Below are 24,901 nucleotides of genomic sequence, written 5' to 3'. Positions count from 1 at the left end.
ACACACCCCATCTCGCCTCCAGGCTTTTTATTAAATGCGGCTGTTTTAAAACATTAGTTTATAAAAAGATACAAATATCTACTTTTCCTCTGGGAAAAACCTATTTAAGGTACACAATTGGACCTTAAAATCACTGTTGTACCTTTGAGGGGATTTTTGCACTGTTTGTACCTTGATGAACGAATCATGTACCTGCATGGTACCTTTATTTCTTACAGTGTACAAAGGAAAACACACAAGACCGTCTGAGGATGCATTTACTCTCCATTCATTTAACAAAGAAGTAAGATGAAAGGACACGCGGGGAAATGCCATTATCTGGAACGTTTCAGCTCTAAACGCGCTGAACACAAAGTGTTGTTCAGTGTTAAACCGCCACCTAGCGTTGACGTGCCTGTGTAACAGCGCTTCAGAGCGAGCAAAACATGCTCTATTTCGCCACTTACACGGTTTAGTGTTTGGCTGCAACTGACCTGACACATATGAAGCACCACCAGCTTAACTAAGAGGCCTAATGCGTTAACAGTGGGTTTGAAATTTTCCACACATTCATCGTCCGTAACCTCGTCATATTATTGATAGCGACTGAAATTCGTGATGCTGCCAGCGTTGGAGCGTCTCTTGGCCAGGACTGGCTAGTAGTATCTTGTCTCCTGCGCTAGTATTGGCTGGTACGAACGACGGACGGCTGTGTGAGAATGAACTACTAGCCAATCCTGGCGCAGGAGGCGGGAGATGTTAAAATTCGGGTGGGCAAAAAACGGCGACCTAGACAAGGATGACGACCAACACCAGGTACAAGAACCGGCCTGTAAAAGCAGGTAAACGACAAACGTGGTAATGAGCGGGTTTTGTGCATGCAACAGAGAATTTAAGGAAGTTATTTTGTAGCTATATCATATCTCAAAGCCTAACGATCACTCGTTTTCCTTTTTTCGTACATGAAATCCTGGGCGTCTCCGTCTTCCACCTGCCTTGGGCATCATTTTTGAATAACTAATATTACCCAATGCAACTCAGAGGACGGGGAGGTAAGCTTACATAACGCTATGTTTACAATCAATTTACCAAATGTGATCAGATTTTTGCGAGCTGGTTGATCAGATAATGCTGATTCGCGAAGCATCTTTGGGCGATATTGAGAAGCGATACTCTGTTTTTGCCCCAGTTTTCCATTCTGTTGCAACTGGGTTACAAATGCCTGTGTAGGTCACAGCAACACCTCAGAATTGAAGAGTTACACGCTATAATTAGCTTATTAATCATTAAAGTAATTAAGTTGCACAAACCACATCTATTGTGTGCTTCTGTCCAGCTGATTTAAAGGACATTTACCTGTAGGCGCTCTGTACAGCTGGGCTCTCCTCTGAGCACACAAGCTCGATGACCACAGCAAAAAAATAGTATTAATAATGCATGAATAATGCACAGTTCACCAATCTCATTAGTGTACTGTGTTTAGGGAGCTTCTATGGGTAGATGCAATATGGAATTTCTGCATAAAATCTTATTGCTGCGACAACATAACATCTGTATTCAGCTATGGAGAGAACACGGTTATGATGTTTATGATTTGCACATTATTTGTGTTTGAACAGCTAATATAACAAAAAATGGAGTGTATGTTACATAGAAGTGGATACTGGGGTGTAATGGCATGTATACACTGTCCACTGACTTGGAACTCAGCATATGTGCTTGAGGGCATCCTATTATATATACTCCGTACGCATTCTGTTGGAAACAGTATTATGGTACGAAGATGATGCCATTCGTTCTCCCCTCATGCTCATATTTTTTAGCTGTGAATAACTGGCAGGCTGGAGGTAGTCTGCCATTGAACCATAATTCAATACTCATGCCATACAGTGAGGACAAGGGCATTAGTTTCATTTCGACACACTTTAGTCCTGTAAGATGTCAGATGTACACTAAAATGTCTCCTGTACACTAAAATACTGTGCTTTGCACACTATATTGCCAAAAGTATTGGGTCGTCTGCCTTCATACACATATGAACTTGAGTGACATCCCATTCTTAATCCAAAGGGTTTAATATGATGTTGTCCCACCCTTTGCAGCTACAACAGGTTCAACTCTTCTGGCAAGGCTTTCTACAAGGTTTAGGAGTTTGTTTATGGGATTGTTGACCATTCTTCCAGAAGCACATTTGTGAGGTCAGACGCTCATGTTGGACGACAAGGCCTGGCTCACAGTCTCTGCCCTAATTCATCCCAAAAGTGTTCTGTTCTGTTGAGGTCAGGCAGGCCAGTCAAGTTCTGCCACACCAAACTCACTCATCCATGTCTTTATGGACCTTGCTTTGTGCACTGGTGTGCAGTCATGTTGAAACAGGAAGGGGCCATCCCCAAACTGTTCCCACAAAGTTGGAAGCATGAAATTGTCCAAAATGTCTTGGTCTGCTAAAGCATTAAGAGTTCCTTTCACTGAAACTAAGGGGCTGAGCCCAACTCCAGACCATAATCCCCCCTCCAGAAAACTTGGCACAATGCAATCAGACAAGTACCATTCACTCACTGGATGAGTGAATACTTTTGGCAATATAGTGTATGTACTTTATTCAAATGTGTATAAATGGGTAATTTATATTACATTAACAGAAGTGTCAAATAAACTGGAAGACAAATTGTATTATATTTGTTGTAATATATTATATTTATGTTGAATTAATGTATACATGTAAATCAAGTAAATCCAGTTCACTATTTCTTGTGTATATGGACACAATCACTCAGAATGCATTTTTCATTTAACTAAGACAGAAAATTGACAAAAACTGTCCTGTATTGACTAATGCAAATTTGACGTTTTCTGTCTACATTACTTTTCATAAGAATACTTTAATCGTTTTCACGTTTAATGCTCTCTTCCCCATTATCTCTATTTTCTGATCAGTGCTCTCAGACACTCTTTTTTCATGTAATCATAAGTAACTATAACTTCATCCTGAAGTTTCTGACTAATCATGTATCATTCTTTTCTGCACAAAATGACATCATAGATATGCTGAGAGTAATGTTGTGCATTTATGATGCAATGCAGCCCTGAAGATACAGTATAGCCGAAACACTGTTTTATATAACAGAATGAATTATATAATAGGGTAGATGTGGACAGTGCACTCTTTAGTGTGTCCTCTCTAATGTCCTCCAGCTAGAGCTGCTGTAGCGTTTCAGCCAACCATCAGAAAACCTCCAGGCTCCCCAAAACACTGTCTCAGTCAACTTTCATTTCCATCAAGTACTATAAGAGTTCTGTGAATGCCCTACTAATGGTGCTGGGGGGTTGGGGGGAGTTTAATGCTAGCACGTATATTGAGTGGTTGGGGGTGGGGCAGTGGGGCTGCTTCATACTGGGCTTGTAACGATGCAAGAATTGTAATAAGGATACCAACACTCGTCATTCTCTGAACAACCAATGCTTATTGAACAATGAATGATACTTAAATAGTTACTACTTAATTAAGATCTCTGATTTGCACATTAATTTTTATAAAATTCTTTGAAAATGAACTGATTCAGTAAAAGTTTACCAGTGAGACAGGGACATACAGTATAGCTTAAAGTCAACTTGAAATCAAAATTGCATTTTGCTCTCTCTGTTGGCAGCTTTCTTTAAGTAATGACAATATCCACAAAATAAGTATAATAAGAAATCACAATAACAAAAATGATCAAAATATTGTCATATTGAAATTTTTAACATGACAATATTTTATCGCTATCATGATATTTTTTTATTAGTGATTTCTGAGTATTTTATGGATATTGTCATTACTTAAAGAAAGCTGACCAACAGCGTGCTTCACCACACAGAGAGCATAATTAGTTCTTAAGTGAATAGTATGTGAAATGTTGAATAATAATCTTCATTTTCATTGTTTTTGATAGCAGTTTTCAAATGTCTGTGTCAAACTATAGTGATACAAATCATCTGCTGTAATCATGATAACCTATATTAGTTCATCACATCTTACAACCCCAATTCCAATGAAGTTGGGACATTGTGTAAAACGTAAATAAAAACAAAATACAATGAATTGCAAATCCTTTTCAACCTATATTCAACTGAGTACACTACAAAGACAAAATACTTAATGTTCAAACGGAAACTCTTTATTGTTTTTTGCAAATATTCACTCATTTTGAATTTGATGCCTGCAACACGTTCCAAAGAAGCTGGGACAGGGGCATGTTTACCACTGTGTTACATCACTTTTTTCTTTTAACAACACTCAATAAGCGTTTGGGAACTGAGGACACTAATTGTTGAAGCTTTGTAGGTGTAATTCTTTCCCATTCTTGCTTGATGTACAACTTCAGTTGCTCAACAGTCCGGGGTCTCCGTTGTCGTATTTTGCACTTCATAACGCGCCACACATTTTCAATGGGAGACAAGTCTGGACTGCAGGCAGGCCAGTCTAGTACACTTTTACTACGAAGCCACGCTGTTGTAACACATGCAGAATGTGGCTTGGCATTGTCTTGCTAAAATAAGCAGGGACGTCCCTGAAAAAGACGTTGCTTGGATGGCAGCATATGTTGCTCCAAAACCTGTATGTACCTTTCAGCATTAATGGTGCATTCATCGATGTGCAAGTTACCCATGCCATGGGCACTTGCTGCTTACTTGCAGAGATTTCTCCAGATTTTCTGAATATTAAAATATTATTTTAATAATATCTTTTAATATTTTATTTTATTTTGATAATATTATGGACTGTAGGTGATGAAATGCACGTTGAGAAACGTTGTTCTTAAACTGTTGGACTATTTGCTCATGCAGTTGTTCACAAAGTGGTAAACCTCGCCCCATCCTTGCTTGTGAATGACTGAGCCTTTCAGGGATGCTCCCTTTATACCCAATCATGACACTCACCTGTTTCCAATTAACCTGTTCACCTATGGAATGTTCCAAACAGGTGTTTTTGAGCATTCCTCAACTTTCCCAGTCTTTTATTGCCCCTGTCCCAACTTCTTTGGAACGTGTTGCAGGCATCAAATTCAAAATGAGTGAATATTTGCAAAAAACAATAAAGTTTATCCATTTGAAGATTAAATATCTTGTCTTTGTAATGTATTCAATTGACTATAGGTTGAAAAGGATTTGCAAATCATCATATTCTGTTTTATTTATGTTTTACACAATGTCCCAACTTCACTGGAATTGGGGTTGTACTATTTAAAAGACAAAATGTTTCTCTTCTTGTAATTTTCCATCAGTTACTTTTGCCTTCCTCTAAAACGTCTTCAGAGTGTTGATTACATCACTGTGCACTAGTAGAAGGGTAGAATAATATTAACCATGACGTTGTTTTTTTTTTGTTGTTTTTTTTTTGTAAGGAGAAAGAATATGTGGGCTTTGCTACCCTCCCAAACCAGGTTCACAGGAAGTCTGTGAAGAAAGGATTTGACTTCACTCTAATGGTGGCCGGTGAGAGTTGCTGTCTGTTTTCTGGCACAGATGTCCAAATGAGACATGTTTTTATTGAGACTGTTGTTGTGTGTTTCAGGAGAGTCTGGTCTGGGAAAGTCTACGTTGGTGAATAGCTTGTTCCTCACAGATCTGCACAAGGATAGGAAGCTGCTGAATGCTGAAGGTCTGTTGTGAATTCAGGTTAAAGGAGTAGCCCAACATTTCTTAACCTGTTACTTGCTCATCTGCTACGTTTGTAGCACACAGTTGATTACCACAGACAAAAAATGTATGCATTTTCCTGTACTTCCTGTACTCAACATTTTTGATTTAATAGGTGTTTTTCATTTTAAATGCCTCATGAAGTTTTTACTGTTTGTAAGCTTATTAAAAGTTATTGGTGCTTGACACCATGTATCTTATAGTCACTGAATATGCAAGAAGGATCTGGCTGCAGTCATGCACTCTCAGCCTGACATGCACCCCCAGCCTATTCACAACATATATTAATATTGCCATACTGACAATAAGGTAATTAAATGTGAAAACTTTAAAAATAAAACCTACCATGATGATAAGGAATGAATTATTTGCAGAAAAAAACAAACAGGCACCTGCTGAAATGCACGAAAGCCATGCTGAAGACGATTAGAACCATTAGGAATAAAACCTGATGATTTTGCTTCCTAAAGGGAATTGGCTTGATGGTTGCCATTGGAGACCATTACGAAATTAATCTATCTGGAAATCTACCTAGAATCAGTCCCAAAACAACTGATTAAATTATTAGAATCCTTTACACTAATATCAACACATCAGGAAACACAGAACACCTTTAGCAACTACTGCAAACCACCAGGAACCAACAGACACTTTTAATGGGTTCTGTAATTTCTTTCAACAGGAAGGTACATTAAATGGAATTCTCTAGCTGAGTTTTGAACTAAAAGTGGATTAAGTGTTGATATTGCTAAGCAGAAGCATCCAAAAGTTACCGTGCCATTAGACTGTTTCTGCCATTGTGGGAGAGAGTGCATGTGTCTGCAGTCAGACTCTGTTGAAATATGCATCTATGGACTTGTCTGTATATTTAGTGATGTACCTTCAACCACGTCCTTCAGTTATTACAACAACTGCGAGTTGTTGCTTGATAGGAGAGTTTAGTAGATTTAAAAGAAAAGTTTGGGAAAAAATTTTTGGGTTTACAAATTTTGCTTCTTTTGTTTCACTCTAGAAGTCAGTATTCACATAACCATAAAAAATACATGCCCAAATCTCCTCTCAACTCGCTCAAACCACATCTAGGTCTTTTTAAGGTCATGCACACTTGTTGATATAATTCATGACACAGTATTTACTATAAAACTAAATAAAATTTTACAGTGTAGCTGAACACAGCTGGCAGCCATTAAAGGTAAGGTGTTGTGCCTGACATTGAATCTTCCTCCCCTTTGAACACCTAGGAATTATTGCTGAATTTGGTAAAAAACAGTAGATAATGTGTCCTGTAATTTTTTGGAGGAGAGAAACAAACACCAGCATAGCCCTGTTTTAAACCAAAATGAAGTTACTGAGTAGCACATGTAAAACAAAAATAATCAAAATGTTTTTTCCCAACATTTTGTTCATTATATAGTTCATAGTAAGTCAGACTGTATTCTATATAACCACATTATCAAGTCTCTGTGACCTGGATATGGTTTGAGAAAGATGAGGGACATTTTGTGGATTTATTTACTGAAATATATTTCTATTGTCTTCTAGTGTTTCTTAACAATGGTAGATCCAAAACTAAGCTAAAGAAGCAAGGAGTTGATACCAGGCATGTCTTGGCTGATTCACTAACCATTCCTCTTTTAATGCTAATGTGCTGTTCTAAGGATATGAGTTTAAAAAAATGACAGACTTTATTATCTTTGTAATGATTAGAGCGGATCCACCAGACAGTTGAGATCACCAAGCACACAGTTGATATTGAGGAAAAAGGGGTGAAGCTAAAGCTGACCATTGTGGACACTCCAGGTTTTGGTGATGCTGTCAACAACACAGAATGGTATGTATCTGCAAAAACCTGTTTAAAAGCAGAAATAGTATGAGTATCACAGGGACACTTAAGCACTTTTAACACCGAATATTACAGGATTGATTATGTTTCAAATGGAAAAATCCAATTAGTAAAACTTTACTGTTTTATACTTTGGGTGGTTGTGACTGGTGGTTTTGCTGCACATAACCATTTGGACTGCTGCTACATCTGCAGCAATAAATCTGGCATAGCAACGCAAACAACTCCAACACGCTAAATGCATATTAGCCAAATGTGCTGGATACTGCGTAAATGTGTTAAGCTCCGATATTCTCTTTGCAAATGATACATTTTCTTGAGAATTTATTTCCTGCTATGGAAACATGTTTCTGTCACTTGAAAAAGGCTGTAGTAATGCGAACATTTCTTATAAATATGTGCCCCCATGTCTGTATTGTTACTTAATATGTTGGAAGACTGACCATCAGGGCCTCCTCCTCACCTATCACCAACCCGCTCTCCTGGTCATTTGTGCCACTACCACCTTTCATAAATACTCAGTCAGAGACTGCCTCAGTCAGAGACTGCCTCTACATGGCATGGGTGGCTGGCACATGTGTGAAGGCACCATTAATGCTCAACGATATATACATGTTTTGGCAACATATGCGGCCATCTAGATGACATCTTTTTTAGAGAAGGCCTTGATTATTTCAGCAAGACGATGTTAAACCACATTCTGCATGTATTACAACAGCATTGTTCCATATTAAAAGAGTCCGGGCGCTAAACTGGCCTGCCTGGAATCCACATCTGTCACCACTGAAAACATTTAGCACATTATAAGATAAAAATACAACAAATGAGACCCTGAACTGTTAAGCAGCTGAAATCCAATGTTAAGGATGATGGGAAAACACTTTCAAAACTGTTGATCAACTTTCAAAGCAGTTGATCACCTCAGTTCCCAAACACAGAGTGTTGTTAAAAGAGGAGGTGATGTTCACAGTGGTTGGTATCAAATTCAAAATGGTCATATATTTTTCAAGCAACAATAAAAATTCAAATTTTCAACATTTGATATGTTGTATTTGTAACATTTTCCTTTACAAATATGGTTTACATGATTTGCATATCAATGCATTCTATTTTTATTTACATTCTGCACAGCGTCCCAACTTTTTTGGGAATGGAGTTATACATTTATGCATTTGTGCAGGCTCTTTTAACCTATGGCATTAATAATGTCTTTATTATGGCCTACTAAACAGTGTTATTTTGAAACAAAAACTGATTTTCATAGCCTGCAGTCTAGAAGTCCACGGTGAGTGATATGTGTGTCCAATTCCTTAGCTGGAAACCCATCACAGACTACATTGACCAGCAGTTTGAGCAGTACTTCCGGGATGAAAGTGGCCTAAACAGAAAGAACATCCAGGATAACCGTGTCCACTGTTGCCTATACTTTATCCCCCCTTTTGGACATGGGTAAGCACCTGACATGTTTACTTAAAGCATTTCATACAAGTCTTGTGGGAAGTCAAGGTTCTTCCTGTGAGACCTAAGTTTATGTTAAACAATCTAACAGATCACTTGTAATTAGTACATTGCATTCTGTGACAAACATTTCAGACCCTAGATATTTACAAGGATTATCTAATATATTTAATCCCAAGACACTAATTGAGATATTTATAAGTAAATCATCATTTATATTGTTGGTAGGGGGCTTTCCCAACCTTAACTCCTAAATTTCAACAAATTTCAACAAAATGAAATGTTCAGTCATTGATTTTAATAAAATAAACATAATTAAGGCATATTGTCACTCAGAGCAAATTTTTTTGATTTTACTGTAAAGTCAGTTAAAAATCCAAAATGTGACTGAGCTCTGCCTTTTATCAGTTTAAACTTTGAGACCTTAAAGTGAACAAAGCACATTAAATGGAGGATATTCAATTTACTCTTTCTGTTTACTCATCTATCCCGCCTCCCAGGCTGCGGCCAGTGGATGTGGAGTTCATGAAGGCACTTCAGGACAAGGTTAATGTGGTTCCCCTGATCTCCAAGGCTGACTGTCTGACGCCAACAGAAATCAGGAAAATGAAGGACAGAGTATGGGGTGGAGGGGGGGTCCTCTTACATCAGATCACACACATGGTCACTTTTTTCATTCCTTACATAATAATGTAGTTAATGTCATGGTCACTGATGTGATTTGCATGCATGGTTCATCCTTGTGCTCAAGGTGAGAGAAGAGATTGAGAAGTTTGGAATCAAAGTGTATCAGTTCCCTGACTGTGACTCAGATGAGGACGAGGAGTTCAAGCAGCAGGACCGAGAGCTGAAGGTCAATATGGCATGCTCATTTGTTGTTGTGCTTGCAAAACTGATGAAGCTCTCAAGGCACAAGTTCGGCAACAATTTGAACCATCTGAAAATGCCAACTATCTTTTATATTTTGGGACCATGTCATGACAAATGGACCAATAGAAATAATTTAGATTTTAAAGTGTAGAACATGTAAAGTTAGGGAAGAGATTTTGTTAGAACAGTGAGGGTCCCTCGCAAATCTTCTTCAGTTTCTTACATCAAAAATATTTACCTGAGCTCAGTAAACTGCTTAAAAAGGGAACCTAAAATGGCCTCCATTTTGTGGTTGAAATGTTTTACTAGTGCTCTATCCACAGATGTACACAAGTGCTGTGAGTCAAGTTTCAGTAAGTTTTAGAGGAATGTAATATGTAACTTTTTAAAAGTTCAGTTAATTTAGCAGACACCTTCAACCACATTAGCTATTGTGCTAGGTAGCATGCTTGTTGGACTAACCACATGCCAGTCAGCCATTTTAATTTTGCCTCATTTAGTGTAGGCCAGACGAAAAGCTTTTCTTTGATAAAACTTGTTATGTGAAAGTGTATTGAACTTGTCTCCATCTCTGGCTGTAGCATAATGTTATTAATTAGTGGTTAATAAAAATAAGTGTTATTATCTCTGTGCTGTGTGTGTCAGGAGAGCACTCCATTTGCTGTGATTGGGAGTAATACTGTGGTGGAGGCACGAGGCCAGCGGGTCAGAGGGAGACTCTACCCATGGGGCATTGTTGAAGGTCAGTCCAGCACTTGAATACATTAATTCTCACATGAATAGAGATTGTACAATAAGAAGTGTAAAGGCCAGTTTGTGCTATATTAGTTTTACCATGTTTATTTGATTAATTTTGATATACATTTTATACATAATCTGAAAAGAAACAGTACCTCCTGTAACTGACTAAACCCACAGCCTTTCTGCAGCGGTATTTCTGTTCAGTTCACGGTAATGTAACAAAATAGTGGCTGTGCACTGTGTTATTGTTATGGAGTGCAGGACCTGACACATACCAGTGCTGCTTCAATCTAGGCTGTCTGTAGTAATTTGTAGAAAATTAAATCCCTTAAAATTATGCTACAGATTTTTTTCAGTAAAACTAACCTGGCTCTAATAGTGCTTTAATAGGTATATCAGCAATAAGATGCGCAATAAAGTGCAAGACAAGCCAAACAAAAAGACATGAGAAGCAGCAAATATGTTATAAATAATTCAGAAATTCTAAATGACTTCTCAAAGCATTTCTAACTTCATCATTCTGTATGTGTGTTCACTGGTACAGTGGAGAATCAGTCACACTGTGATTTTGTCAAGCTGAGGAACATGCTGATCCGCACACACATGCACGACCTGAAGGACATTACATGTGACGTTCACTACGAAAACTACAGGGCTCAGTGCATTCAGCAAATGACCAGGTATGTGCTCATTCTTGCGCTGAGTGTTTTTTAAGCTCAACTGTGCTTCATACATCTTCCCTGTGCTTTAAAAGTATTCAAAGAAAACTCAAAACTTGGTGAATGACATCTTTCAAGGATGTTGGTGAATTATTTACTGTTGTCATATCTTCATATGTCAGTATAATGTCAATTTTACCTTTGAGACATAAACATTTAACCAGACTTTGTAGTTATGCCTGTTCATGTGATGTTTATACATAAAGAGGTGTGACAGTCCTAAAAGCTCCCACAAAATCCAACCCAACACCTCTTATTTTACCCGACACTCTTAGCCTGCCTCTGTAACATGATTAAATTGTAAGTCATAGGGAGTGTCTGCCAAATGCACAAATGTAAATGTTGTTACAGACATGTATTGCTTTTGAAATGTAATGAGAAGACTGTCTACAAAGGCTGAAGGTGTTTGTGGGGAATTAATATTAGTTGTTTTCTTCTTTAGCAAACTGACTCAGGACAATCGTGTGGAGAGCCCCATTCCCATTCTACAGCTGTCCACTCCTGATGTGGAGACAGAGAAACTGATCAAAATGAAGGATGAGGAGGTGAGGAAAATATCATCAACGCATTTCTAAAGTGCTGTCTAGTCGTCTGTCTGACGGAACAAATTGATTAGTGTTTCTGTCCGCACATACTCCATTAAACATGCATCTTATGTCAATCAAAATGCAAAACCTTCTGTCTATGTTTTTTTTTTCCATTTGAAAGTAAACATTGTGAAGTATATTTACAATCATAATCTACTATGATTAGGAAGTTTGAAGACTGGTGTAAAATTTTAATCAGAAAGGAAGAGAAAAGCTAATCAGAAACAAGTGCTTATGCAATGTAACAGGCAATTAGATGGATTAACACTTGTGCTTCGCTTACCTACACTCTCAGAAATAAAGGTATGAAACTGTCACTGGAGCAGCACCCCTCTTGTCACTGGGGTTCGTCCCACAAGGGTACATCTGAATACCTTTAGTCAGGGAACATAATTGTACCATAATACATTTAAGCCTCCAGGCTTTTTATTTTATTGTTGCATTTTAAAACATTAGGCTATGAAAAGGTACAAAACATACTTTTCAACTGGGAAAACTTATTTAAGGTACATAATTGGACGTTAAAAGCACTATTGTACCTTGCATTAGCATTGTATGTACCTTGATGAACGAAAAATGTACCTGCACAGAACCTTTATTTCTAACAGTGTAGGGCTTTCATTAAGTACAGTGTGAATTCCATGTAAGAAAGTTGATGATTTGTTGTGAATGTGTGAAAAACTGTTCTATTTCTCTCTCTTCCTTCATTTTTGTGTCTGTTTTTGTGTCTTTATGCATAGTTGAGGAGAATGCAGGAGATGCTTCAGAAAATGCAGCAGCAGATGCATGAACAAGACTTGTGAAGTGCAACAGTGCAATACCCTGAAGCAAGTAGCTTAATGTTTGTGGGAAACAAGTAGCAGCGTGAAGAAGTGGTGAATTTATCCTTGTCTGCATTTTCCACAGACTCCTGATCGAAATGCCAGAGTTTGAAAGCATTTACAGATTTAGAACTTTATATACACAATTGTACGCATGGCTGATGCATTAAAAGTTAACATTTCTGAGGATATACATGGTTCTAAAACCAAAAGTAAGTTCTACATCTGGATATTTATTTTGATTTTATTCTTCTTTAGATTGTTTTTTTGGTAATTTTCACACTTGATATGATAAGGTATGTAACGACAGTTAAGTTTTGAGTGTAACACCGTCAGTGAATGTTAGTTGTTTTATCTCCCCTTTAACTTCTTCCATGTTATATCAGAGTGGTTTTGGTGAAAGTTACATATCTATTCGTTATTTATAGATATTTATGTTGTTGAGTGAGTGAGGGAGAGAATAGGGAGTAGCAGTGCAAGACAGGGTATTTGTGTGTCTATCTCTAAACAATTTATTATAATTCTTAGTAATAGCTTTGTACCAGGATTTTTGTGTTCCCAGAGTTTTGAGCACGTATTAAGACATTTTAATTCCTTAACTACCAGTTTCATCACACATTGTTACTTATTTACATGTAAAAGTACACTTTAATGTTTTACATGTATGTGTTCTGTTTTACTGCAGATCCTGATCCTGCCAAATTTAATGACTTAGAAGTAACCTCTAGTTTTTTTGTCTTTCTCTTTTATAAGACGACATTTTTGTCACACTTTGGGTATTTTCCTCTGATGATAAAGCAGACTAATATTCTGTTTAAAAGTCTGGTTTAATATAACAACATCTACCCTTTTGCACAAAACATTATATTATCACCCATAAATAAAAATAACTACTTTTATATTGCCAACTACAATAGTGATATCGGAGATGTTTCATCATTACAGAAGCGCTGATGTGTGGTGTGAGTGCGTTTGGCATAGATTTAGGTAAAAACACCTTAAGTCCTGTCTAATTATAAAGCTACCTTAAGTGTTCAGTATTTTAGGTATTTTATCTGCATGCCAAAGAACAGCTGTCATGGTTTGATGGTTTTTATGAGAAATAAAGGCCTTGTTTCTCAGCAATAGTAGTATTTTATTGTCTGCTGTTAAATGGAAATTCTATAGATTTTTAAAAATTTCTGTAAAATTCAGGTGTGATAAAGTCATTAAGAGAGTTTTCATGGGAAATAGATCACTTTAGAAAAACTTACTGACTTACTACATTTACATGGCATCATACTGTTTTAAATAATGCTGGATTTTTTAACAAAAATTGGTGAAATACAACTTTAATTTGCACAGTGTGCAGTTTTCTTTTTTACCCTTTGAACTCTTAAGAGCCTGTAGGTGGACCCATGCTTCAGTTCCATGCTTTCGAACACAGCTTACATAATAGTCACTGAATGCAAAGACTTAGGATTAGCAGCTAAATAATAAATAATTTTTTTACATTAAACAATAAAATAATGCAAACACATACAGCACATTTTCAACTGAAATCGTTTGAGCTTGTCCAGTGTTAAATGAATACCTACAAGGTTGAATTAAGTTGTACAAGTTCCACAAACGACTGAAAGAGTAAATTTGACTTTTTATTTGATGAAATGTTGGGTCCCAGAATTGCAAACAGTATTTCTGCCTGAACAGTTGTTTAGATTCTAGACAACCTAGGGAAGGTAGGAACTACTTACATTTAGCTAGTTTCTGTTTGCTTTAGTAAAATTTGATGGATTTGTACTTTTTTGGGTATTTTTAAGGAAATGGTCAAATTTGCTGGCACTGAAGTATATTTTTGAGGAAAGAAAGGTGTTTTTCCTCAGTTCCACTTTAATCCTTCATATTTAGTTTCGAGGTCCTTAACACCTTTAGAGCTTAGCACTTTTTTAGATCACAATGATCCCAAAAAGAGAAGAATAGATATTTACAAACAGAAGTTCTTAAGCTGATAGACTATTGATGTGCTGAAGTTATATTCTCAGCACTTACTGTAATTTGAACCAACAGAAACTAATGGTTTCCATGCTTTTTTTCTGCAGAGATACTGTTAAAACAACCTAGAACTCCCTGTGGAATGTGGGAAAACGCTAATATCTGTTAATCGGGTGAATTTGGAAGAAGCGACCTTGTTTAATATTGGAAACGTGTGTTGTTACGGCCGCTTTTTTGTTTGAGGAACACGGCTGTGAGGAAAACACCGGCTAATGATGCGGGGCGTTTCACTCATGTGCTTTACTATCTCCTCCTCCTTCTGCTCCTCACTACTAGCGTAGCATGGAGGAGAGAACGGACCACCACGCTGGATCCCCGTTCAACCAGACCTTGGGGAGACCACTCCAAATAAAGACAAAGCTGTCTCTGAGCCCTAAATCGAGCAAGAAAGATGTGAAGAAAGACGGACTGATGTGGTCCTTTAAGCGGCCAAAGCAGGCTGATCTGGCGCGTGCCATCTCCTCCTCCCAGACCGACCTACGCACCGCACCTCGTCACGAGGAGCCTGGAGGGGAGAGCTGGACAGCTGGCCAGCTAGAGGACTGCCCGTTGCCCAGAGGCTCACCTCTGCTCGGCTCCACACGCCTCGAGAGGATCGAGAGGGTCTCCCGCTCAGCAGATATGCACGGACAGCTGGCAAAGAGCAACGAGGTGAGTGGACCGTGCGATACAAGGGAGGTCGCAGGCTGGAGTTTATGTTCGTAAAGATTAATTAAAAACAGTTGAGATAAAAATCAGTACCCGGCTATGTTAAACGCCACACAGTAAAACCTCTTGTACTGTGAAGTTTGGAGTTAAACAGCCTATCAACGTGATTGAAGTCTAAAAGACTCAAATGTTATGAGGTTCACGGCATAGATGTACATACTGCAGGGAATCTCTACCCCATTCATCATTGCACAGTTTGCGATCACAGAAACTGACCAATAATGAACAAAAAGGAGCGGTTCAAAGTGAGAGTACATTGAACGGATCCTGCCTAGTCATTTATCAGCAGTGCTGGACAGTTATAATTTGATAATTTGGAGGTTGCTAGGGTTTGTACACACACTCATATATATATATATATATATATATATATATATATATATATATATATATACATATATATATATATATATATATATATATATATATATATATATATATATATAAATTACTCTCAACTTGAATTAAGAATATTACAGAAGTAGAAGCATTTATATATATATATATATATATATATATATATATATATATATATATATATATATATATATATATGCTTCTACTTCTGTAATATTCTTAATTCAAGTTGAGGGTAATTTCAGAAGCATTAAATTATTCATGGTAGGTTTTGAGGTATGCTTTGGATAGCTATCTCGTTGTAGAAGCGAGTCTGCCCATGCCATCCCATACTTTGGCTCTAGTCTGATTACTCCACCTACATTACAATATTTTTTATGTTATATGCTCTTACTCACCTGATTGACCTGACTACTAATCCTCATGTACAGTTCTATACAAGAGTTTGAGTACCCTGGTCAATTTACATGTTTTCTTAATTTTCTATGTGAAAATGAATCAACACATTCTCTACAGAGAACATACTTTTATACATTTAAGCACACAATTACTGTTCATTTGCTGATTTTAACATATTGGGGGAAAAAAAACAAAATAGAAATCGTGCACTTAAGTTATTCTGTGTAGAGGACATGTTAACATATTTTCATGTAAAAATCAACAAAACATCTAATTTAACCAAAGGTGTTTAAGCTTTTACGTACAACTGCAAGGATGAAGCAATGATCCCATCAGAGGCATTGGCACAATGAAGTAAATGTATATTGCTGGTTTGAATAGCAAAAATCTGTTGTTATAGATGCACGATAGTAACTAACAAGTCTTGCAAAAGTAAAATACACTCCATTTGCGCATTTCCTGTGCTAACTCCACCAAATTCCTCTGTCACTTCCTCTGGTCAAACAGAGGTACTCTTCAATGTGAAGGTCAGCAATATATGGTAACAACTGAAAGTATTAGTTATCCTGTCCTCTGATTAAATGGATGGCATGTACCATATACGTGTATCTAGGTTTAGTGTGAGTCAGCTTAAAAGCTTAAAAAGATGAGTAAAAAATGAGTTTGCATAGTCAAATAGTTTTAAGGATCCAGGAAGAACAAGTTAAACTCCCAGGTTCTTCCTGCTATTGACTCTCCAAACACATAATACAAACAGGAATGAATAAGGATCTGATAACAGGTCACAGTAAATGTTTGTGATTAGAATGCAGACCTATCAGGAAAATAACAACTCTACTTGTAACAGTGAAGTGCAACATATAACAATTAAAAAAGGCTTTACCAAGTCAGTCCTCATCTCTCCTCAGGCTATTACATCACTAGCTTAACTGCAGCTAATCAAGCTCCATGCTACAGATTAGAGCCAAGCCAATAACAGACTAAAGGTTCAGTGTACTGTGCCTCACAGTCTTCTGTTAGGTTGATATGCTGACCTTCCTTGAGTCTTTGCAGCCATGAACATAGGGAGGTTTGAAGTGTCTTGACTCGGAATTGTCTTTAATTGTATCCTTATACTTAAACCAGTGGAACGATTGAGGATTGTATCCATGATGGCCACCTGGCCATGCTCTTTGTCCCTCTTTGACTGAGGCTGTGAGAACACTGCTAGTTTTACGGGCTTTGTGTAAGTCTGACAGCACACTCCCTGCATCTTCTACATTCTCTGCTAAATGCCTTAACTTCATATCGGTAAGCGTGTTATTTTAATTTCATTGTGTTAAAATGTCCTAGTAATTCTGCTTATGGGCCTGCTCTACCTGTTGACGATGCTGCAATACAAATAAGTGTTAAGAAATTATACTCACACACCGATTTAATATAATGGGGTGAACTGGGTTATTTTATTTAGATATGATGATTTATGTAAGGACTTAAAGAGTGAGAATTTTACAATGTCTTGCCTGGTGTTATCAAAACAAACAAAAATATTAGTGAATGTGTGCAAGTGAAGCATTCACACTAGGACCTGTTTTGCTGGCTAGGGGGTGTTGGGGAGCAGGGGTATTGGGCAGGGGGCCTCTCTATTATCTTTACTGGAACTATTATGCATTTATGTAATTTCACATGGGTGGTAGCTGCGATAACAAAGTATAATTCAGCTACTAGCTGCATTAATTAAATATGTTGCCAAGTTGTTTTTGCCAGACAAGCTGACCCCATTGGTAACATTATTTAAAAAAAAAAAAAAAAAAAAAAAAAAAAAAAATATATATATATATATATATATATATATATACACATATATACACACACATATATATATATATATATATATATATATATATATATATATATTGTCACTGTCCAAAGAAAACAAGCATTTCCAAAATAATAACTTTACAGGAGAGGTCAAAAATGCCCTTAAACTTTAAAGTAAGCTAATGCAAAGAGGCTATATTTTAATTGATTTTGTGGCATTTCTATTGGTCCAATCATCACAAAATTTTTGCACAATGTAAAGGAGAAATGTCGTCTTCAAATGATGTACAAAAATGAAAATCGAACTGAGATACATGTTTTTTCTTTGGACAGCAACAACATGTTACTCTTTATTTTGCTTATTTTGCCTGTGAGCTCACACCCTTACCACACAAGTGTTACAGGGTAACATCCTGTCAAACTGAGAGCACTCACTTGATGGGTTTGACTTGTGATCAGTATGGCTTGTGGACACTCAAAAAATGCCCTCATTGCAGTACCTCATTATCTGCATTGGCACAACACTACTGGACAGCTGCTGATCTAAGTAAGTTTTAGTGGTTATGACTATGCGAAGGAAGCAAAAGGCCTCTTTGCTCATAACAAGCGGAGAGGACTCAAACAGAGAGAAAACCTGATGTAGCATTTAACTACATTAAAAGCTGAGAACATCATTGCTTTCCCCTTAAAATGTACCGATTTGGAGATGAATGCTATTTGTACACAGCAGCGATATACATTTTTTATTTTAAAGGCATAAGCCAGAGTTGTTCAGCTTATTCGCTGTATCTATGCTATCCATGGGTAATCATTTTTATGTGTCCCCTACACTTATATGACAGTAGGTGAAATGTCAATAAAATAGAAATCAGTGATTAGCAAAATCAGTTTGACCTGTATAAAACAGTACAAGGACATATTTGATGTTTACCCCCTGAACATAATTGTTTTTTTCTTTTGTAAGTATATGATCATTCCAAATATGATGCCTGCAACGCATTCCAAAAACTTTGAGACAGGAGAATGATTAACACTGTGTTACATAGCTGAACCACACCTGATAATTGTTCAGGGACTAAAGACACAAAACTGATTCAGTTTAGAAAGCAAATCGTTTTGTATGTGGCCATAAGCATAAGCAGGGTTGTGGTCTATCCTCCTATTCATGATGCATCTTATATCTAGTGGCCATTTTCGAATCCTCCAAAAGCTACACAATAATATATTCATTATTTATAACCCTAAAAACCTAAGTGATAAAAAAATTCAAATTAAACAATATAACAACCATTGTGCATTACTTTGCAAATTCAAAGACCATTCTTACATTTTTTTTATTTCTAGATAAATAGGATAATGTCTCCTAACTGCTCAGTCTTAGAAGCTGGCTGATTTTTTATTTATTTATTTTTTTGGGTTCTCACGATCCAAGTAATCCCAAACACATGCAATGGTTTTGAGGTCGGGGTCTAAGATGGCCAATCAATTGTTCCGAGAACACCAGCTTCTTTTTAGATTTGCAGATTTTCTTCTTTTTCTTGCCCGTTTCCTTTTCTCAGTACCTGATCCTTGACAGCTACACATCCTGTCAGATCCACAGTGTTGAGCTATCTCTTTACAGTGGGTTTTCTCAGATCTAAGAGTGGAGCTTGATTTTCTCCTCTTTCTCACAGATGAAAGCTTTAAAGAATATTTATATTATGGTGGCAAATTTCTACTAGAGCTTGTAGGGTTGTTAGAAGTTTTTTTGTTCTTGTCAGTTTGTTTTTTTTTTTGATCTGCTGTTTTGAAAACTTTAGTTTTTCACCTATTTTTCTTTGACTTACCCCTTCCTTATGCAAGGATTGTATCATATCTTGTATATGCCTCTTCAGAAATATCTTCTGAAAATGAATAATTTGTAGTTAATAGATGTTTTGGCTGGATATAACATAAAAGGAGAGTGACTTTCACATAACACTATAATATTCAATTTCTGTCATTTGTTTATTTATTTAGCTTTGGAGTCAAAGATGTTTGTTATGCCACTGGTTGTTGTACAAAATTCCAAAATTGACCATTTGGGACCTATTTGATATTACTGAGTAACTACATCTTGTATCCCATAAAACAAACTGGCAATGAAATGTGTTGCCAACAACCTTTTGTTTTGCCAGAGAAGCTCATTCTTTTGGTAGTATTATTTATTAAAAAGAGTTCTTAAAGTAATTTTAAACTGCTTATTTTACTGCTTATGCTTCTTGTTTTGCCTGTGATCCCGTGCCCTAAACTAATACTCTTGGTGATCTAAGCAAATGTTAGTTGTGAAAAGAAGAAGAAAGCCTTGGTCATAATAAGAATTGTTTGCCATTCTTCAGTTATTGAAGTCTTCTGCTGTGCAATTTTTTGAAGCCTTCGTGGTCATATTATGCACTTCGTAATGCAGCACAAGTGTCCAACAGGATGCAGTCTAGCACCTGCAATGTCTGATTATACAGTTGTGCTGTTGTAACATAGATTTTTTCCTGGTGTTGTCATTTAAAAAAAAAAAGCTTTAATGATCCTTTGGCAATGTTTAATCAAAGTATTCCTGAGCCCAAGCAGTGATATCCATCACAGACATATACCTTTATGCTCCTTAGTGTGTGTAGATTCTGTTTTTAACTAAGAACAAATTCCACATAAGAAAACATAGATGAATGTCACAATCTTTGCGAAAACTGTGTAAGATAGTTAAGAAGATATTTCTTCTTAAAAACAGTTGGTGAATGAACCCCTTGGTTCTTGAACTGCTGGACCAATTTTGCTGATAGAGAAGTAGGCATTTTCTGGATGCTCCTTTTAAATGTTAAAACATTTCAAGTCTTCAGCTGCCTCTGTTCCAATTTTTTTGGAATCTGTTGCAGGCATCAAGTTGATAAGACATTAAATACCTTATCTTTATACTGTTTGAATTACAGGTGAAAGTAAATTTACAAATTGCAGATCATTGTTTTCTCTTTTTATTTGCATTTTACCTACTGGTTTAACCTTTTTGTAATTGTGTTTGTACATCTATGGGCAGGCATGGAAGTAACTACCTATTGACTTGTATTCAAAAAATTTTGAGTCCTTTAATGACATATGATGATAAGCTCATCATGCTTACCCCAGAAATATTTTTCAAATTGTAATCAAGAATTTATGAATTTATTATGTTATGGTACTATGTTATGTTATTAATGTAACATATTTCACTCATGACATATTTGCATGAGTGCATTCCAAGCATATATGCATATCAGCTGTCTGTTTTACCATCCATTAATAGTTAGAGGCAAGAAGTTAGATAATAACTGTAAGTATGACTGTAATGACTGAAAGCGTTTAGCTGATGCTCATCTTTGTATCACTGAAAACAAGCACCTGTCACAGAATCAATTCACAATACTAAGCAGGAGAGAAGATATGTTTTCCATATCTCCCTGTTTAATGTACAGCTAGGGCTATTACATAACTCGATAAAACTCAAGCACTATGCTCAAAAAACATTCATTAAAATGTAACTTCTCTGTGAATCAACAAGAAATTAATTCAAGTAATTTTGGATCAATTCTAGTCATTCATCATGCAAAGTTCAGTTGGATAATTGCACGATAAGGCATTTTTAAATTCTTCTATAGTATAAATTAGAGGGTAATTTTTTTTTCTTTTGCAGCATTGTGTCTTTTTTGAGATTTTTCAGTTCATCTTTGTCTAATAAACAAGTTTTAAACATTTTAAAGGTTTTTTTGGACTATTTTTATTGTTTTGCTTTTTTTAATTACTTGAATCATTGTTAAAATAATCAGTAAACAGCTCAATTGATAATAATAATAATAATAATAATATTAATCATAGGTGACAGCCCTATATGTTGCTTTACATTAAACCCTGTAACACAGGGTGTCTAATCTTATCCACAAAGAGATGATGTGGCTGCATGTTTTCATTTAAAAAAAGCAGGAGCTCATCTAATCAGTTGTGAGACCAACATTAAGACCAATTAATTAAGTGAGTAGGACCAGGACCAGCTTATTTGGAATGAAGAACCTGCTACCTCAATGACCCTTTGCGAATAAGATTGGACACTCCTGCTGTAACAAGTTCGCCCACTTTTAGAAGGAAGTTAGATGGGTGATTCCAATCAGGTGGCCATTTTTAACCCACTGAAATTACATTTACAAATATGTATATAAAGGTAAAAAGTCATTTCAAACATGGATAAAGTGTCCTTCACAACAACTTATGTGAATGTTTCAAAGAAATTATTTTAGTATAATATCTGCATATTTTTTTAACATCAATAAAACATATCTGAATCACATGGAGAGCATTAGTTTTGTTTGTCCCAGCTGACTACACTTTACCTTGAAATATAACCATGAAAAAATTTATTTTTTTCATTATTGTGTGAATATATTCTACATCTCATGCTAGAAACATCCTATTTCATGAGTCTTCATTATAGGCTTTGAAAAATGTACATTTACATTGTCTCCCTCAACATTCACTCAATACAGTAACCTGAAAGCCTTCACCCATGAAAGTATAAAATGTCTGGAATATTCCATAAATTGTAGGCTGTAATTAAATATATTATTTAAAAAAATTCTAGATCAGATTAGCATGGATATTTGTTAACCACATTGTACATTGACTAATTTTATTCTAAAAACCCTGCTAAGTAAGTGGCATCTCAATAGCGGAATCATTCAGATACATGCCGTCTCAAGTAACATAGACAACACTGCTTGGAAAGCAGGTGAGACGAATATCTGCTCTGGTTGCAACCTCATTATAATGGTCATCGTTTCAGTTGCAGATGATGGATGGGCTACATCAGTGTATCCATAATTGTTTGTAGTCTGAATGAGTCAACTCTCACCTGACCTGCTGGCTGCTTCTTCAATCTCCTGAAATACTTCCTATTCTAAACCTGCTATACTGAGAGGATTGCATGTAATCACCACTTAAAATTAGCCACAGCTTCGTTCACATAAATAGAGCAGCCTTTGAGTAAAGCCATGCTTTAAGTGACTTATTGTTGCTGCCCACTGTCTCAACATGCATGCACAAAAGCGTTGCTAAGTAGATGCACAGCTTTATCCTGGGGCAAGATATGAAATTAGCTGTTGAAATGCTATCTCCTCTGAAATGATCTCCACCTGTCATTATTTTGTAAGCTTTGTAAAAGCTACTAAACTCACTTTACACAAGCTATCCCCAGCATTGATTTTGCAATTATTTGATTTGTAGGAAATAAAATAATTGCAGAAATGTGATTATATACTCTTTCTGTGTGCTGCTTATAAACATAGCTTTAACATATAAAACAAATGTCTTGATAGGCTAGCTGAGTTGTTGGCTATCTAATTTCATGGCATGGTTAAATTAAGCTAAACACAGCTAAATTATATGTTAAATGCAACAAAACAGTGAACTGATTTTGTCAGACACATCTCACAGACGATTCATTTTTGCATGGTTTGTCTCAAATATAATTTCTCTGTACTTTCTATGTGTAACGCTGCTCCCCCATGCAGGACGTTAATGCAGGTGGTCATGACACAGTCTACACACAGTCTATGCTGCCCAGTCCAGGAATGTACAAGCTGGACATATTACTGAAGAGAGGTCATAATCTAGCAATAAGGGACAGAGGGGGTAAGACCATGTTAGCAAACTGAGTACATATTGAAATCTGATTGTGAATGACTTGAAGTTCTGTAACATTTCTTCATCTTTAGGAACAAGTGACCCATATGTGAAGTTCAAATTAGGCAAGAAAGAAGTTTTTCGCAGCAAGGTCATCTACAAGAACCTTAATCCAGTGTGGGATGAGAGATTTTGCCTGCCCATAGACAATCTACATGAGCCTCTTTATATTAAGGTAATGGTCAAGCAGTGTCACATTAAGCATTATAAATCATCCATTGCAGGAGCATCTTGCCAATTCAAGCTAGGGGGCGTCTTGCCAATTCTAGCTAGTGCTTGCCCACCATCCATCCATCCATCCATCCATTTTCTAAGCCGCTTCTCCATCAGGGTCACGGGGGCTTGCCCACCAGCTTTTTAAAATGTTTTATGTTTTTATTTTATTTAATTTATAACTATTTTTTAAATATAAAATTATAGGCATTATATATTATGTGTCAAGCATATTCTTCTAATACTCTCATAGATCAAACCTCAGAAATTCACACACACCCATTTCCCTATGGTATTGGTTTCTTCCAAAAGTGACAAGATGAAATATGTTTGCAGTAGCAGGTAGAGCATTTCTTATTCCAATTTTTTAAAACTGCATCACTTTTTCAGCCATCCATACATGACATGGTATGTGTTGATCGCTGCTGTCTCTGTCTCTTCAGGGAGCTAGCCCAGGGGTATGTTTAGGGTCAGGCTATTGGGCAATAGCCACAGGTCTCTTTTTACTGACAGAATATTTAATATGAATATGAATTATGGATTTACACAAATACTGAATCTTTTGTGGTAAACACTAGACTAAGTGACATTTGACCATGTTTTACTTAGCAACTTTATTTCTAAAATGGTTTACAAAGTTACTTAGTTAGTGGCCCATTTTACCAGCTGGCATTCATCATAGTTTATTATACTATATATCTCGAACTGCACCACTAGCCCTTCGAGCTTCGAGTACAGCTCGGCTCGGCACGTGGAAGACAAGCGTCGAGAATGTTCTCTGTACTGGCACCGAGGTGGTGGAATGAACTCCCACTGGCTGTCTGTACAGCAGAGTCTCTTACTGTCTTCAAATGCAGACTGAAGACACATCTCTTCCCACAGCACTTAAATGAGCATTGAATTATAAGCTGCACTTATATATTATATTTTATTGTAATGCAATGTGTATTGTAGTTTACTGTATTGTGTTGGACTGAACAG

The 24,901-nt window shown here is 36.6% G+C and overlaps 2 protein-coding genes across 2 annotated transcripts in view; both read left to right on the top strand.

Annotated features, from left to right (window-relative positions):
* The first annotated feature begins 681 nt into the window (after positions 1-681).
* sept5b (septin 5b) lies at positions 682-13,813 on the top strand. Its single transcript, XM_017693765.2, has 12 exons — positions 682-821; positions 1,021-1,031; positions 5,364-5,454; positions 5,534-5,620; positions 7,366-7,489; positions 8,816-8,950; positions 9,460-9,577; positions 9,711-9,812; positions 10,475-10,571; positions 11,115-11,250; positions 11,732-11,834; positions 12,617-13,813. The coding sequence occupies exons 1-12, from the start codon at positions 779-781 to the stop codon at positions 12,677-12,679; spliced, it is 1,110 nt and encodes a 369-aa protein (XP_017549254.1). The 5' UTR covers positions 682-778; the 3' UTR covers positions 12,680-13,813.
* Positions 13,814-15,026: 1,213 nt separating this feature from the next.
* mctp1b (multiple C2 domains, transmembrane 1b) overlaps positions 15,027-24,901 on the top strand; it is a 33,758-nt gene continuing 23,883 nt past the window's right edge. Inside the window, exons 1-3 of the mRNA XM_037547043.1 lie at positions 15,027-15,379; positions 23,536-23,656; positions 23,740-23,882. Of these exons, the coding sequence (XP_037402940.1) occupies positions 15,140-15,379; positions 23,536-23,656; positions 23,740-23,882 (504 nt within the window). The 5' untranslated portion in view covers positions 15,027-15,139. The remainder of the gene's footprint in view (positions 15,380-23,535; positions 23,657-23,739; positions 23,883-24,901) is intronic.

The sequence above is a fragment of the Pygocentrus nattereri genome, chromosome 18 (assembly GCF_015220715.1).
Source record: "Pygocentrus nattereri isolate fPygNat1 chromosome 18, fPygNat1.pri, whole genome shotgun sequence".
Lineage (NCBI taxonomy): Eukaryota > Metazoa > Chordata > Actinopteri > Characiformes > Serrasalmidae > Pygocentrus > Pygocentrus nattereri.
The sequence above is the reverse complement of the archived record's forward strand: the minus strand, read 5'-3'. Positions and strand labels throughout refer to the sequence as shown.